The sequence below is a fragment of the Lepidochelys kempii genome, chromosome 13, assembly GCF_965140285.1.
Source record: "Lepidochelys kempii isolate rLepKem1 chromosome 13, rLepKem1.hap1, whole genome shotgun sequence".
Classification (NCBI taxonomy): domain Eukaryota; kingdom Metazoa; phylum Chordata; order Testudines; family Cheloniidae; genus Lepidochelys; species Lepidochelys kempii.
Window position 1 is genome coordinate 3446179 of NC_136392.1, and position 15592 is coordinate 3461770.

The window sequence follows — 15592 nt, forward strand, 5'->3', positions numbered from 1 at the left end:
CATATGACCAGGGAAGAGTATAAAAATATTGCGCGGGCATGTAGGAATGTTATCAGGAGGGCCAAATCGCACCTGGAGCTGCAGCTAGCCAGAGATGTCAAGAGTAACAAGAAGGGTTTCTTCAGGTATGTTGGCAACAAGAAGAAAGCCAAGGAATGTGTGGGCCCCTTACTGAATGAGGGAGGCAACCTAGTGACAGAGGATGTGGAAAAAGCTAATGTACTCAATGCTTTTTTTGCCTCTGTTTTCACTAACAAGGTCAGCTCTCAGACTGCTGCGCTGGGCATCACAAAATGCGGAAGAGATGGCCAGCCCTCTGTGGAGATAGAGGCGGTTAGGGACTATTTAGAAAAGCTGGACATGCACAAGTCCATGGGGCCGGACGAGTTGCATCCGAGAGTGCTGAAGGAATTGGCGGCTGTGATTGCAGAGCCACTGGCCATTATCTTTGAAAACTCGTGGCGAACCGGGGAAGTCCCGGATGACTGGAAAAAGGCTAATGTAGTGCCAATCTTTAAAAAAGGGAAGAAGGAAGATCCTGGGAACTACAGGCCAGTCAGCCTCACCTCAGTTCCTGGAAAAATCATGGAGCAGGTCCTCAAAGAATCAATCCTGAAGCACTTGCATGAGAGGAAAGTGATCAGGAACAGCCAGCATGGATTCACCAAGGGAAGGTCATGCCTGACTAATCTAATCACCTTTTATGATGAGATTACTGGTTCTGTGGATGAAGGGAAAGCAGTGGATGTATTGTTTCTTGACTTTAGCAAAGCTTTTGACACGGTCTCCCATAGTATTCTTGTCACCAAGTTAAGGAAGTATGGGCTGGATGAATGCACTATAAGATGGGTAGAAAGCTGGCTAGATTGTCGGGCTCAACGGGTAGTGATCAATGGCTCCATGTCTAGTTGGCAGCCGGTATCAAGTGGAGTGCCCCAAGGGTCGGTCCTGGGGCCGGTTTTATTCAATATCTTCATAAATGATCTGGAGGATGGTGTGGATTGCACTCTCAGCAAATTTGCAGATGATACTAAACTGGGAGGAGTGGTAGATATGCTGGAGGGGAGGGATAGGATACAGAAGGACCTAGACAAATTGGAGGATTGGGCCAAAAGGAATCTGATGAGGTTCAATAAGGATAAGTGCAGGGTCCTGCACTTAGGACGGAAGAACCCAATGCACAGCTACAGACTAGGGACCGAATGGCTAGGCAGCAGTTCTGCGGAAAAGGACCTCGGGGTGACAGTGGACGAGAAGCTGGATATGAGTCAGCAGTGTGCCCTTGTTGCCAAGAAGGCCAATGGCATTTTGGGATGTATAAGTAGGGGCATAGCGAGCAGATCGAGGGACGTGATCGTTCCCCTCTATTCGACATTGGTGAGGCCTCATCTGGAGTACTGTGTCCAGTTTTGGGCTCCACACTTCAAGAAGGATGTGGATAAATTGGAGAGAGTCCAGCGAAGGGCAACAAAAATGATTAGGGGACTGGAACACATGAGTTATGAGGAGAGGCTGAGGGAGCTGGGATTGTTTAGCCTGCAGAAGAGAAGAATGAGGGGGGATTTGATAGCTGCTTTCAACTACCTGAAAGGGGGTTCCAAAGAGGATGGCTCTAGACTGTTCTCAATGGTAGCAGATGACAGAACGAGGAGTAATGGTCTCAAGTTGCAGTGGGGGAGGTTTAGATTGGATATTAGGAAAAACTTTTTCACTAAGAGGGTGGTGAAACACTGGAATGCGTTACCTAGGGAGGTGGTAGAATCTCCTTCCTTAGAGGTTTTTAAGGTCAGGCTTGACAAAGCCCTGGCTGGGATGATTTAACTGGGAATTGGTCCTGCTTTGAGCAGGGGGTTGGACTAGATGACCTTCTGGGGTCCCTTCCAACCCTGATATTCTATGATTCTATGATTCTTTGGAACCCCCTTTCAGGTAGTTGAAAGCAGCTATCAAATCCCCCCTCATTCTTCTCTTCTGCAGGCTAAACAATCCCAGCTCCCTCAGCCTCTCCTCATAAGTCATGTGTTCCAGACCCCAATCATTTTTGTTGCCCTTCGCTGGACTCTCTCCAATTTATCCACATCCTTCTTGTAGTGTGGGGCCCAAAACTGGACACAGTACTCCAGATGAGGCCTCACCAATGTCGAATAGAGGGGGACGATCACGTCCCTCGATCTGCTCGCTATGCCCCTACTTATACATCCCAAAATGTCGTTGGCCTTCTTGGCAACAAGGGCACACTGCTGACTCATATCCAGCTTCTCGTCCACTGTCACCCCTAGGTCCTTTTCCGCAGAACTGCTGCCTAGCCATTTGGTCCCTAGTCTGTAGCAGTGCATTGGATTCTTCCGTCCTAAGTGCAGGACCCTGCACTTATCCTTATTGAACCTCATCAGATTTCTTTTGGCCCAATCCTCCAATTTGTCTAGGTCCTTCTGTATCCTATCCCTCCCCTCCAGCGTATCTACCACTCCTCCCAGTTTAGTATCATCCGCAAATTTGCTGAGAGTGCAATCCACACCATCCTCCAGATCATTTATGAAGATATTGAACAAAACCGGCCCTAGGACTGACCCTTGGGGCACTCCACTTGATACCGGCTGCCAACTAGACATGGAGCCATTGATCACTACCCGTTGAGCCCGACAATCTAGCCAGCTTTCTACCCACCTTATAGTGCATTCATCCAGCCCATACTTCCTTAACTTGCTGACAAGAATACTGTGGGAGACCGTGTCAAAAGCTTTGCTAAAGTCAAGAAACAATACATCCACTGCTTTCCCTTCATCCACAGAACCAGTAATCTCATCATAAAAGGCGATTAGATTAGTCAGGCATGACCTTCCCTTGGTGAATCCATGCTGACTGTTCCTGATCACTTTCCTCTCATGCAAGTGCATCAGGATTGATTCTTTGAGGACCTGCTCCATGATTTTTCCAGGGACTGAGGTGAGGCTGACTGGCCTGTAGTTCCCAGGATCCTCCTTCTTCCCTTTTTTAAATGAGGAGCCGACCTCGTTCGCGAAGACTGCCTGGGGCAGCTGGGGTGTGAGACCTGTGACCCCGGGGCAAACAGGTTATCCCTAGCTGAGCTGGGACTACCCTCTCTTTGTGCAAAGCCCAGTTCAGTGGGGTCCTGCTCCATGACTGTGGTTCCTAGAAGCTACCATAATACAAAAGACCATTGTTAAAAACAATGACCAATAACAAGACACTAACCCTGGAGCGAACACATACACCTGTCCATTTTAGCAGCATCACCTCTCAGAGCAGCATCACACTTGCCTTAATAATAAATCTGGTTGGGCTCCCTAGTCTTCCCTAAACCACGAATGGGTCTGTGGCTCAGCATGGCGTGGGTGGGATGGAATGGAATCGCCTGCAGCCCACTGCTTCCAGCAGGAGTTGGGATTAGCTGTGTCTCAGACGTTTCGGAGGCCATGTACGGGTGAGGGCCTGCCCTGAACAGATGAGTGTGTAAAGGACCAGGTCACGGGATACAGTTTAATTGTACGGATAGGCCATTAAGGCAGACGGAGGTTGGACAATAAACACCCTGCTGCTGAGGCTCAGGCCGCAGGCAATGAAGAAACAGCCCTACTGCTCCATGGCTCAGAGACAAGGCACTTTATGTTCTAAGAACCGCACTTGCCAGAGTCGTGGCAGTAGCTGAAGGTCACTAGAGGACCCTTCGGGCTGCCTGCCTCCATGTCCCATTTCCTCAGCCCCTGCCTGGCATGTGATCTGTGACAGAGAACAGTTCCTGCGGCTGCTTATCCCGCAGACCCTCTGCCCACGGGGATTACAGAACGCCCCCTGGACAGCTGTCGGGCTCCTCAGCCGCCCAGCTCTCTGGAAGGCGGATTTCAAATCATCACTGTATGTTTGTGCTTTTCAAAGCCCCCTGCAGTGCTCACACAGCACTCGCTGAGTCAGACAGATGGGAAAGCCTTCGATTCTCTGCAACGGCAACGAAGTGACATGAGCTTCGCCCGCGGCCCCACCCCCCATGTAGTAATTTTTGTTGTCAGAAGAGGGTCGTGGTGCAATGAAGTTTGAGAAACGCTGAGTTAGAGAGATGGGTCTTGTCACAGGCCTTGCTACTCCCTTTCCATTGTCACATCTCTTCCTACTATGTCCTCCCTGAAATCTCCCATTCCTCCCTTGTCTTCAGTACCCCTTAGCCCCCCTAGAGAGATCCCCTCTCCATGCGCTATCCAGATGCTCCCTGGTGGCTTCCTGACTCCCTCTGCCTGTCTCTTTTCCCCAACAGCTCGCCAGCTCGCTCTCCTGTTCTCCTCTCTTGTACACACTGTAGTTCACCTGCTAACACTGTGTTCCCTGTGTTATAAGTGCCTAGAGAGACTGGAACCGAAATAAACGATTTCTCTTTATTAATCGCTATGCCTATCACGCGGTTTGTGTCTGTGGCTCTTCAGAGGCCTGCATTTGTAGATGTCAAGGCCAGAAGGGACCATTACGCTCATCTTGTCTGACCTCCTGCATAATCCAGGCCAGAGAGCATAATTCCTGCACTGAGTCCATCGCTTCTGGTTGAGCGAGACATGGCTGAGGCAGCAGTTAAACTCCTCCTGTGAGTGCAGCGCTTTGGAAAGGAGACAGCCCAGACCTCTTCAACCCTCTGTTCATCCCTGAAATCAATCCAGCCTGGACAGGAACAAGTGTCCCAGTCCTGCCCTGCCAGTGTGCTGCACTTCTGAGCTAAAGGAACTCTCAGCCCATTTACCCTTTTTACATATTGGTATAACAAGAGCGTTCTTTCAGTCTTCTGGAACTTCCCCTCTGTTCCAAGACTTACTGAAAATCAGCATTGAAGGTCCAGTGAACTCCTCAGCCAGTTCTTATAAAACTCTTTGATTCAAGTTATGCAGACCTGCTCATTTAAAAATGTCTAACTTTAGTAGCTACTCTTTAACATCCTCCTGAGATACTAGTAGGATGGAAAGAGTGTTGTTATATGATATGACTGCATCATCAGTTTTCCCCCCAATATAGGACAGAAATATTTATTGAACAATTCTGCCTTTTCTTCATTATTATTGATAATTCTATCATTTTCATCTAATAATAGACCAGTACCATTTTTAGGATTCCTTTTGTTCCTAAAATATTTTAAAGCACCTTATTGTCCTTAATGCTGCTGGCCATAGAGTTCTCCTTGCATCCCTTTACTTCCTTTAACAATTTTCTATAATTCCTAGTTTCTGATTTATATACATTACTATTAACTTCCTCTTTCTTCCATTTGTTTTATATAAAAATTTTTAGAACTGCCTTCATTTTCCCTCTAAACCAGATCAATTTTTAATCGACATGGCCTTCTTCCTTGATTGTGGCTTTCTGAGCATTTAATAAGGTGTTCTTAAACAATTCCTACTTGTCATTCACATTTTCTGGATTGAATTCTTCCTCCCAGCTGATTTGGCTTGTAATAGTTTTCAGCTTTGTGAAATTGTCCTTCTTCCTCCCACACATTCTAGAGAGGTGTGTAAGGAGCCTGTTCCTGATCCAACCTGTTCTTAGGTTGGATATTAGGAAAAACTTTTTCACTAGGAGGGTGGTGAAACACTGGAATGCGTTACCTAGGGAGGTGGTGGAATCCCCTTCCTTAGACGTTTTTAAGGTCAGCCTTGACAAAGCCCTGGCTGGGATGATTTAGTTGGGATTGGTCCTGCTCTGGGCAGGGGGTTGGACTAGATGGCCTCCAGAGGTCCCTTCCAACTCTGTTATTCTTTGATTCTATGATCTGGGGGTCTGTAGCAGACACCAACTAATACCCCATTTGTGCTTTATCTGTTGATCCATAAGCATTCAGGATCATTTTCTTCCGTGTTAGCAGCGACTCAGAAACAGGAAATGCCATTTTTGACATGAAGTGCTTGCCCCCCTCCCCTTTTGCCCACTCTAACCTTCCTAAAAAGGTGGCAGACTTTGATTTTAACATGAATCTTCCTAGCAGGTGTCAGTAAAACCAACTAGATCAAATTTATGCTCACAAATACGCAATTCCAGTTCCTCTTATTTAGTACCAAGCTCCTAGCATTGGTATAGAGGCAATGTAAGAATTTCTTCTCTTCACATCCTTGTGTGTCTTGATTCATTTTGTTCTCAACATCTCAGCTTTGTCCACAACCTGGCGTTGGCTGGTAAAGAATCCCCCGGTGCCTTGCTCCTACCCTGCCGCAAGAAGAGAGGGGAGGCTGCGGGTCAGGACAGAAAGGCATTGACAGGGTTGTACGAGGGCACTTGCCCCACCCAGCTTCCTTTATGGGCCCAGTCCTACTCCGACTGTAGTCAGTGGCAAAGCTCACAGTGACTTCAATGGGAGCAGGATCAGGCCCTGTGCCTGGCTCTCCCCGGCAATATCAAGCATTTCACTCCAATCGGTTCTGAAACAGACGCCAGCACACAACCAAAGTTCTAGAGAGCAAAACAATCGTACGGGATCACTCCACAGGCAGGCGTGTCCAAAGGGCAGAAAATTGACTGAGTGTTTTATCAATAATTTTAATTTGTCCAAGGAAAACAACAGCAAATAAATAAATAAATAAATAAATAAGTGCACTGTTTCGAGAAACCCCAGCTAGAAATCCATCTGCTCTGCACGGCTCCCTGTTAATCGCTCTAGCTTACGATAAAGGACATGGAGACGTTCCTCAAGGCAGAAAGCTCTCACAACATGTGGCTGCTTCAGTAACTGTATGCCCCTGGTATCATCGCGGGAGAGAAAGAAGCAAGTGATTATGGCACAAACAGGAAAACAAAGATTTGTTCACAGTTCTTTTATTTTGGCCAAATGAGTCTTCATTCCTCTCTGAAATAACCAAGGCCACTATTGGATCATCCCCCATGAGAGGCTGGGGGAAGATGGGGGTTCATAAGGCAGGGGAGTGAACAGACCCCTTCAGCTACATCAGACTGGGCCCCAAGAACGCCTTCCAAGATTTCAGCTAGGTTTTTCACCCCCATTCGGTCTCACACGAGAACACCCATAAGGGTGGTCAAGCCAGCAACAGGGGAAATGGCTGAAGAGGAGAAGTCAGTAAGAAAAGCCTGACGTGGTTTCCCAAACCTGCCAGGTGTTCCAAACACCCCTCCTGACTGAAGGCATAAGGCACGGCTCTCAAGAAAGGCCTGGCGTGATTTCCCACCAAGGCTGATCTGCAGTGAGCAAGATAGTCAGTTGGGGGAGCAGTTTATAGATCAGGAGTTTGAAGGAAGCTCTGACTCCAACACCTTCACACAAGCCATTGCTTAAGCCAAATGGCATGAGCAGACCAAGCCACGGTTGATTATATGGCTGTTTAAGGCAAAGCTGCAGGTGCAAATGCAGAGTCAGTTTGGAAACTTGGCCCTTTCTGTCCTATTGTGCCTCTAGTAGCATTGCAAAGGCCAGACGAGCAGCAGCCCTGTGTTCTGAGATATGGTGGGGAAGGGGTTCATTTTCACCAGTGGTGGTCTTTGGTCTTTCACACCTTGGATAGACATTTAACCCACTTTGCACACATGTAAATGACTGTGCAAGGTGCAGGGCAACAGAGAATCAACCCCTCTCTCCCTAAACTTCAGAACAAGGGGCTTAAGGCTCCAAGATGCACTTCCCTTATGCAACAGTCCTCATGTAGTTCCCTGGAACCCCGCATTCCCATGCTCTGCAGTGCCCTGGTCCCCTCATTCCCGTGCTCTGCATTGCCCTGGATCCCCTTGTTCCCATGCAGTGCAGTGCCGTGCCGTGTCCCCTCATTCCCATACTCTGCAGTGCCCTGTGTCCCCTCATTCCCATGCAGTGCAGTGCCCTGGATCCCCACATATCCATGCTGTCTAGTGCCTTATAACTCAAGAACGTTTTAATCTCACTCACTTCTAGAACCAATTCTTTCTGCAGCTCCCGATGGCTTCTAACCAGCAGTTATCCAACGGTTATGTTAGCAACTGCCACAAACTCTGCATAACTTGCATAAACTGGAGCAGATGGCAGCTGTCTTTATCTTTAATATGGTATACTGGGTGAAGACCACAGGTCCTGCATGCAATGCTCCAACCTGATATGTGCAGCCAGGAATGCGATTGGCATGAGCCTCCCCACTCCGTTAATATTGACGGTGGCCCAATTCCATTGGCCAAATCCACAGGCCCCATTTTGGTCACTAAGAGTATTCTGTTCTCCCTCTGCAGGATATTAGTAATTCCTATTAAGGTAAATGGAAGTTACTTGAATCCTGCTGCAGGAGAATATAGCCCCTGGAAGGCAGATCCCATCTGATCAGCTGCTGTACCGTAATGGTAAAGGGCAGCTCTGCAAACCACCACACAATCCAGCACTCAATCATGCATGCACTCTTTCTTTTTATACTCCTAAGGCAGAAATCCACAAATTCTAATCAGCAAAGATTGCAGGGAGGCCTTGATTAAATAGCCCTTTTCTTGTTTCTCATGATAACTTCTATTTTTCTCTTACTGGAGAACTCATGACAGAAAAAAATTACCCATTTACAAACAAACCTGGTTTTACATGTAAATGTGAAAGGATCTGACAATGTAACTGGCATGTGAAACAGACTGAGGTGGAGATCTGTTTCATTTTGGTTCATTCCACTTCAGAATTAAGACTCTCTATAGTCAAGAGTCTTGCAGAGTGATTGCAAAGTTCCTTCCAATATCCAGTGATTTTATTTAAGTGGGTGGAAAAAGTGAGGGAAACTCACTTCCTTCCCTAAAAGAATCAAATAAACCCTGATCCTTGGCTCTAGGGCCTATCTGACTCCCAAGCTAATAGAAATCAGCTCTGGCCTTCAGGTCTGGCCTTAAGATCAAACATTTTCCCAGCCAAGGAACAGATTTTCCCTTCACTTTAGAAGGTTTGTGGGTTTTATTATCACTTGCTAAATACATTGTTGCCCATTATTCAGCTTAGTCCATAGCTTCAAGCGCTCTGGGTTGGTTTTCTCCTCCATCTTATGAATTCAACAAATCACTGGGCAAAGACCAGAACAAAGAAAAGAGAAAATAGAAGTAAAGCACAATGTAAAAAAGAGCAAGTGCTGGACACGTGTGGATACCTGTGCTCATATGTGAGGTGAATGTTTGCCAGCAAAATGAGAGGCTTTAAATTGAGTACACATTATAGTTTACCAGCATCTGGCTGACTTTTTCAAAAAAATCTTTCTCAATTCCTCGAGATGTCTGATGCTGCAGCCTCTCTCTCTAATGGACTATTTCCCTAGATACACTTCATTCATCCTAAATATTTATATTTCAATCAAGGGGATTTCTTCCCCATCCTCCAGACCTCCTTAAGGGATAACACATTAATACACAGAGAAAGCAATGACAGCCTGATTCCATTAAATTCTCTTCTTAAACAGTCTTATGTTATAATACAAATGGAGTCCTTCTTATACTCACATAAATCAGGTGTTCAGCAGATCTAATCTCCTAACAGGTTCATCCTTTCATCACTTAAGAAGCATTTTATCTTATTTAAAGTAATAGAAATTGATGATCACAGTTTTATTCCTTTAACAGGTTTATTCTCGGAACTGGTCTCCTTGTCACTGTAATTTGGTATTCCGGGGGTTCTTTTAATTAATTGGAGCGGTTTAGTCTTTAATCCAGACATCCATTGGAAGTGGATTTTGTGTTCTTATATCAGGTTTATAGCCTAGGGCCAGATTCCTGCGCCCTTTATTCACATGACTAATCCCAAGGGGCCAAATCCACTCCCATTGAGCCTGATTCTGAACCTTCTGGGAAGCACTTAGGGCCCTGATCTCCTACTGATACCAGTGTCAGTTACTGGTCTGCACCTGACAGGGTCAGGCTGATTGACTTCAGCGGGCATGGCATTTGCTCAACACCTGCACTGATTTGGCCCACTGATTTTAACCTCAGTCACTGATGTGCACGCTGTTTACTGTCCTGCAGACCTTCCTCAAGCAAACCTCCCCAACAATGTTGGGATAGGAGGTCTGAGTAAGGACTGCACTGCTGGTTCCCACTGATTTCAGCAGAAGGAGGCTCAAGCTCCAGAGGCTAGGGTCTTGATCCAAAGCCCAGTGAAGATAACGGAAAGACTCCTATTGACTTCAGTGCAGTTTTGGATCAGGTGTTTAGTAGGATTTCACCAAGACTTCTAAATGCTTGACAGAGAGTTAAAGAACACGGCATATGAGATGTAATTAACGACACACAGATCATGACTTCTGGAGACCATTAAAGAATGTGGTACTTCAATGGAGTTTTTTCCCCAGGGTGATAGAGACCATAGTTTGGCCCTGTATCTTTACAATGATAGCAAGAACCAACCTCAAACTGCTAGGAAAAATACCTGCCTGTGTATTGACAAACCCCCAAAAGCTGGAGAACTTTGATCATTATTTTAGGGATAACTTTTGGAAGCACTGAAATAAAATATGACATGAGCAAATCTGTCACAAGCAAAATTATTTTTTTGCTTGTAAGCATTTTTGTTTGGCTATTTAAATATGTATTTGTATGTGCCTGGGCACATTTGAATGAAGCCATTAATAGTATATATTTATTTATATACTATTATATATGATATATTTATTGCAGTACACTGCAAATGTCACCTTTTGTTGGGATTACTTTCCGATCTAATTCCACTTTTAAACTTCCTCCTGACACTGGTGTTTTCTCTCTCTATGCAAAATATTGTGCTTTACTTATATTTCAGGTTTTATTGCCAAAATGTTACTTCATCTCCTAATTGCACACCATGTCTCCTGGCATCAGCACAAATGACCAGACTCAGACTTCTGAATGGGGAAGACCAGTTCAATTAAAACGAAAATCTGGAAACTGTTTAAAATGCAAGTCGTTTTTCTGTTTTGTTTTTTCTTCTGGACAAAGAACCAGATTTTTTTTTTTTTGTAAAGGCTTGAGGACTGTGGATTTGCTGGTGTGACTGGCAGGTGGAGTGAGGATTGTGTGTTTTCCAGGTCTCTGTCCTGCTTTCAGAAGTAGGATAGGTGCAATGCAAATATTGTGAAGGATTGGAGAAGTCTTTTATATTCACATAACTTGTAAAAATGGTCACTTTTTCCACATATTCTTCCCTTATAGTTAGGAACAGTGAAAGCTCAGATTCTATGCCACACAAGTTTTACAATTAACTATTGCTAAAAAGTTGTTGACTGCTGGAAATTATACCTGACATAAAAAAACAAAACACAAAACACAGACTCCAAATGTGCTTTGTGTTCCATAAATCACCTAGCAGAGGACCACCGATATGTAACTTTGGCTGTGCTCATTACTGCAGGCTACCCTTGGCTGCACATCAGTCAAAGGTCATGGGGATACAGTATTGTACATGGCACAGAGAACTTCCAGATATCTTGAAGTTTTCTTTCATTCTGATGTTAGGGCTTAGGAAAGCAGCTCTTCCCAAAATGAAATAAAAAAGAAACAGTTGGTTTCCAAAAGCCTGCTGGACTAGGTACTTAGTTATATTCAATAGTCAGGTGAGTGTCTGATCTGCATTTTCAACGTCTGCTTTTGCTCCCAGATATTTTCGTGAAAGTCCAATAGTCCTACTCTGCTCTGAGGTATGGAGTTAATGTAAAACCTCCATGCTGAACAGTTAAAAAACCCCTTTTATCAGTTTGTTCACCTAAAGAGGAAGAGTGAAGGCCCAAGCTGAAACAGCAGGAGTGAGGGGTCTAAGAACCCTGGCTGACAATTGTAGTCTCTGTCACCTGGATGACTTCATTCTCTACCAAGGATTGTCCCCCATCGCCATTGAGTTGCCTCAGTCTCAGATTTATAGATCCGTAGGTTTTCCTTGCCCCCCTGGAGCCTGGGAAGGTCCGTCTCCGGTACAGCTCCCCTTTGTAGATGGAGACCAGCAGCAGCACGGAGAGCAGCATGCCCCCCAAGGTCAGCAGGCCCAGCCCTGCGATGATACACTTGTCCAAGTGGGAGCCCAGGCGCGCGTAGTACATCTCCAGCCTCTCCATCTCCCGGGCCGTCACTGCGGCGGGGTCCACCCGGGGCTGGCGGGGGATGGTGTAGGCGATCACCACCAGCACGATCCCGCTCACGAGGAAGATCAAGGCCGAAATGAACCCATAGTCCACGGAGTGGCCAGCGGGCTCTGGCAGGGGCCCATCCTCCGACCGGGGCGAGAGGTCTCCGCGCTGCGCCCTGGGCCGGGCGGCGCCTCCCCGGGGGCCGCTCCCCGCCTCCTCGCGGCTCCGGAACCAGGTTTCCTCTTCCTCCGGCGCCTGGTAGGAGGCGTTGTCCAGGCCGGCGCTGGGAGCTGTCCGCGGTGCTGAGCAGCCCCCGGCTCCCTGCGGCGCCGCTCCCCGGCTGGCCCCGGGGCCCTTCCCGAGGCTCCTCAGCTCCAGGGGGCAGGAAGTCGCCATGGGCCAGCAGCTCCCCGGGGCATCCCCGTCAGCGCCGGGTCTGCGGAGACACGAGACGGGCCCGCAGGCCGGGCTGTGAACGGCCCGCAGCTCCCCGGCCGCGCCCTGCAGCGGCAGGGGCCCCGGGGGCAGGGCCAGCTCCCCGCGGCCGAGCTGCAGCTCCCCGGGCTGTGGGAGCGCTGGGCAGGGCAGAGCTTCCTCCGCGCCCCAGCGCCCCAGCTGCAGCCAGCGCCCCACGGCCATGCAGCCCCCCGGGCCAGGGGCCGGCCGGACCGCCCGGGGGTCACCGCCCAGCGCCTCCGCCGCGGGTGCACTGGGAAGCCCTGGCCGGCTGCAGAAGGCACCGCCCCCCCTACACACACACACACACTTGTTATTCTCCTACCTGCCCTGGAGGGCTGGCTGCGCCAGGGGCCGGGCTGGGCTCAGGGCAGCCCGCGGGAGAGCCCCGCTGTGCCACCCGCCCTGGGTGCTGGGGGGCCGCTGCTCCGGCCAGTGTCGTGCCCCGCCAGCAGCTGGCCGCTTTCATCTCGCAGCCCCCCGCCGCCCGGTGCCCTTCCGCGGGAAGGATGGAGATCAGGACGGCGGCGGGGCTGCGCTTTCCAGCCCCGGGAGTTAAGTAACGCAATCCCCCGCCCAGCTCAGCACCAGCCTCCTCCCTCCCCGCCCCGGCTGCCCTACATTCCCCAGGACCTGGCACCGTCAGACACACCTGCTCCAAAGCACCCGGCTCAGCCACCAGCCAGAGCCCCGGGAAGCGGCACAGTCCCCTGGGGCGCGGCGGGGAGCAGCGTCCCGTCCCCCTCCCCGCCCCAGCTGGCTCTGCCGGAGCCCGGATCGCCTATCCGTGCAAGCTGGCTGGGGGGCGGGGGGAATCCAGCCAGGGAACGGGGACGGTAAACAAAGCCGCCGCCAGGTTCTCACGCAATCGCCCAACGGAGCAAATCATGCACCTGGTGCCAGACAACGAGCCCCTGCAAGGCCGGGACGCGAGGACGCCTACCTGGCCGGGCAGAGCCAGAGCCACCCTCCCAAGGCGATCGGGCCCCCGGGCTGCTCCGGTGGGCCGGACGGGGCTCTCTGCGGAGCAGGTGGGAGACATCCCCTCTGTGCCAGGCAGCCAATGGGGCCGGCTGCGGAGAGCCCGGCAGAGGGGCCGAGCGGGCGCGGTGATGAAGACAAGCCAATGAGGGCACATACCTGCGGGCTGGGGGGGTGGGGAGGGAGGGAGAGGGAGCGGTGTGTGCAGGACTGGGGGGGGGGCACGGTGCTGCGGGGCCCAGCCCCAAGCCAGATGCCAAGGCTCAGAGGCGAGACAGGCCAAGCGCATGGAACCAGATCCCGGCTGGGGAGAGAGACCTGCCGGGGAGAAAGTCCGGGAACTGCGCTGGGCGCGTGCTGGGGGGCGACGCAGAGACCAGTGTGGGGAAGAGAGGGGTCATTTCTCCCGTCACTCAAAGCAGGGAGGAGTCCCATAGGGGTTGGGGCCAGAGCGCCGCTCCTGCAAACTAAGTCAATGTATGTCAGTGGGATCAGCCCCTACAAGTTCCCAGCTGTACAGTGATGAAGCAATTGCTCACTGGTTTCAGAGGGGCAGCCCTGTTAGTCTGTATCAGCAAGGACAAGGAGGAGTCCCTGTGGCACCTTAGAGACTAACATGAATTTGGGCATAAGCTTTCCGTGGGCTAAACCTCACTTCCTCAGATGCATGGAGTGGAACATACAGCCGGCAGCAGGTTTAAACATACAGAAAAGATGGGCATAATGCCCGTCGTGGCACAATGCACCCTGAAGAGCAGCAGGACCATGCCCCGGGCCCTAGAACAGTCTGAGACACCCCCCCCCCCGTGCACCTTCCGTCGCAGATTTCTGCTACCTGCTTTTCATATAGCACTGGACATATTCCAGACATGTCAGATGTTAACCCTTCCATTTCCCGATCCCTGTGGTGACCTGCTGGCATGAGAGTGCTTTAGTTTATTTGTTCCTAAACTATGTGTTATTTTAGTTTTAGTACCTGTACCTAGAGATTGTGTTGTGGACATAAATACACAATGATATGGGGCCTGGGGGTATTCAAAGCCACCCAGGGAATGTAGACCCCCAATGCCCAGTCACTGTAATGCAGAGATATCTCTCAGGCAGCTTCAGAACCTCGGCCATAACAATACACAGAGTTCTTAGACTGACAGGTAGATGCTCTGACACCATGCTGAGGAGTGTGGTGTAATAACTAGAATAGAATAAAATATTAGACCACATTTATCTCAGGAGCAATTCGTTTGTATCTGACACAGTTCCACCATGGATACATTTGGCCCATGGTCACTACTGTTCATAAGATTAACGATTACCTTTATCTTCATTATCCATCTCTGCATAAGCTTTAACTTTGCCTTTTTTTAAAACAAACAAACAAACAAACCCTATTGCTAATGTTTGGGGGAGGGGGATTTTAGCTGATAAAATCAGCGATTTAGTGATTTAGTGAATTAGTGATCGCACTTTCTGATATGACTGGGATGCACCCAGTTCTGCTGAGTCGGCAGGTCTCAGCCCAGTACGCAGTAGAGACATGGCCACACTGTAGCCGGAACTAAATGGCATCCATGTAAATAGCCTTAATGGAGAGGCCAAGGACTGACTAGGAATGGAGACTGAACTTTCCTCTCACCCCTAGAAGCAATCTCTCAAGGTTGGGGCTGGGGCACTATGCTGGGGCATTGTATGGGAGGTTTGCACAGTCATTCGCTGCCTTGCACCTGTTCCATGGATACGGGGTTTCAGTCTCTGTTTTTGTCAGGTCAGGAATTCTTTCGGGGCAGTCCTCTGGCCTGTGTTACACAGGAGCCCAGACTGGATGATCACAGTGGTCCCTTCTGGCCTTGGAATCTGTGCATCTCTGAGCAGGACAGTATTGTTTAAAGACATATGCATTGAATTTTGTGGTATGCTGCCTGATCATACAATGCAGCCACTCACTCATTTCCCCAATTCCATCTTGGTACTTTGTCAGATCTCACAACGCTTTCCAGGAGCCTAGAATCTGCTGTTTCCCAGGATGTATCCATAACTGGGGCCTTAAAAGCGTAATTAAAAATAAACAAAAGTGCATCCCAATATGTTAACCACATGTACATAGATTTCCAGAGCAACACATTCCTAGGGCTAGGAAAAGATCCTCA

General features: G+C 49.1%; 1 protein-coding gene across 1 annotated transcript; it reads right to left on the minus strand.

Annotated features, from left to right (window-relative positions):
• Positions 1–11023: 11023 nt before the first annotated feature.
• Positions 11024–13008, minus strand: TMEM74B (transmembrane protein 74B). The gene is made up of 2 exons (XM_073309183.2): positions 12793–13008; positions 11024–12447 (listed from the first exon to the last, which is right to left on the minus strand). The coding sequence occupies exon 2, from the start codon at positions 12405–12407 to the stop codon at positions 11703–11705; it is 705 nt and encodes a 234-aa protein (XP_073165284.1). The 5' UTR covers positions 12408–12447; positions 12793–13008; the 3' UTR covers positions 11024–11702.
• Positions 13009–15592: the final 2584 nt, after the last annotated feature.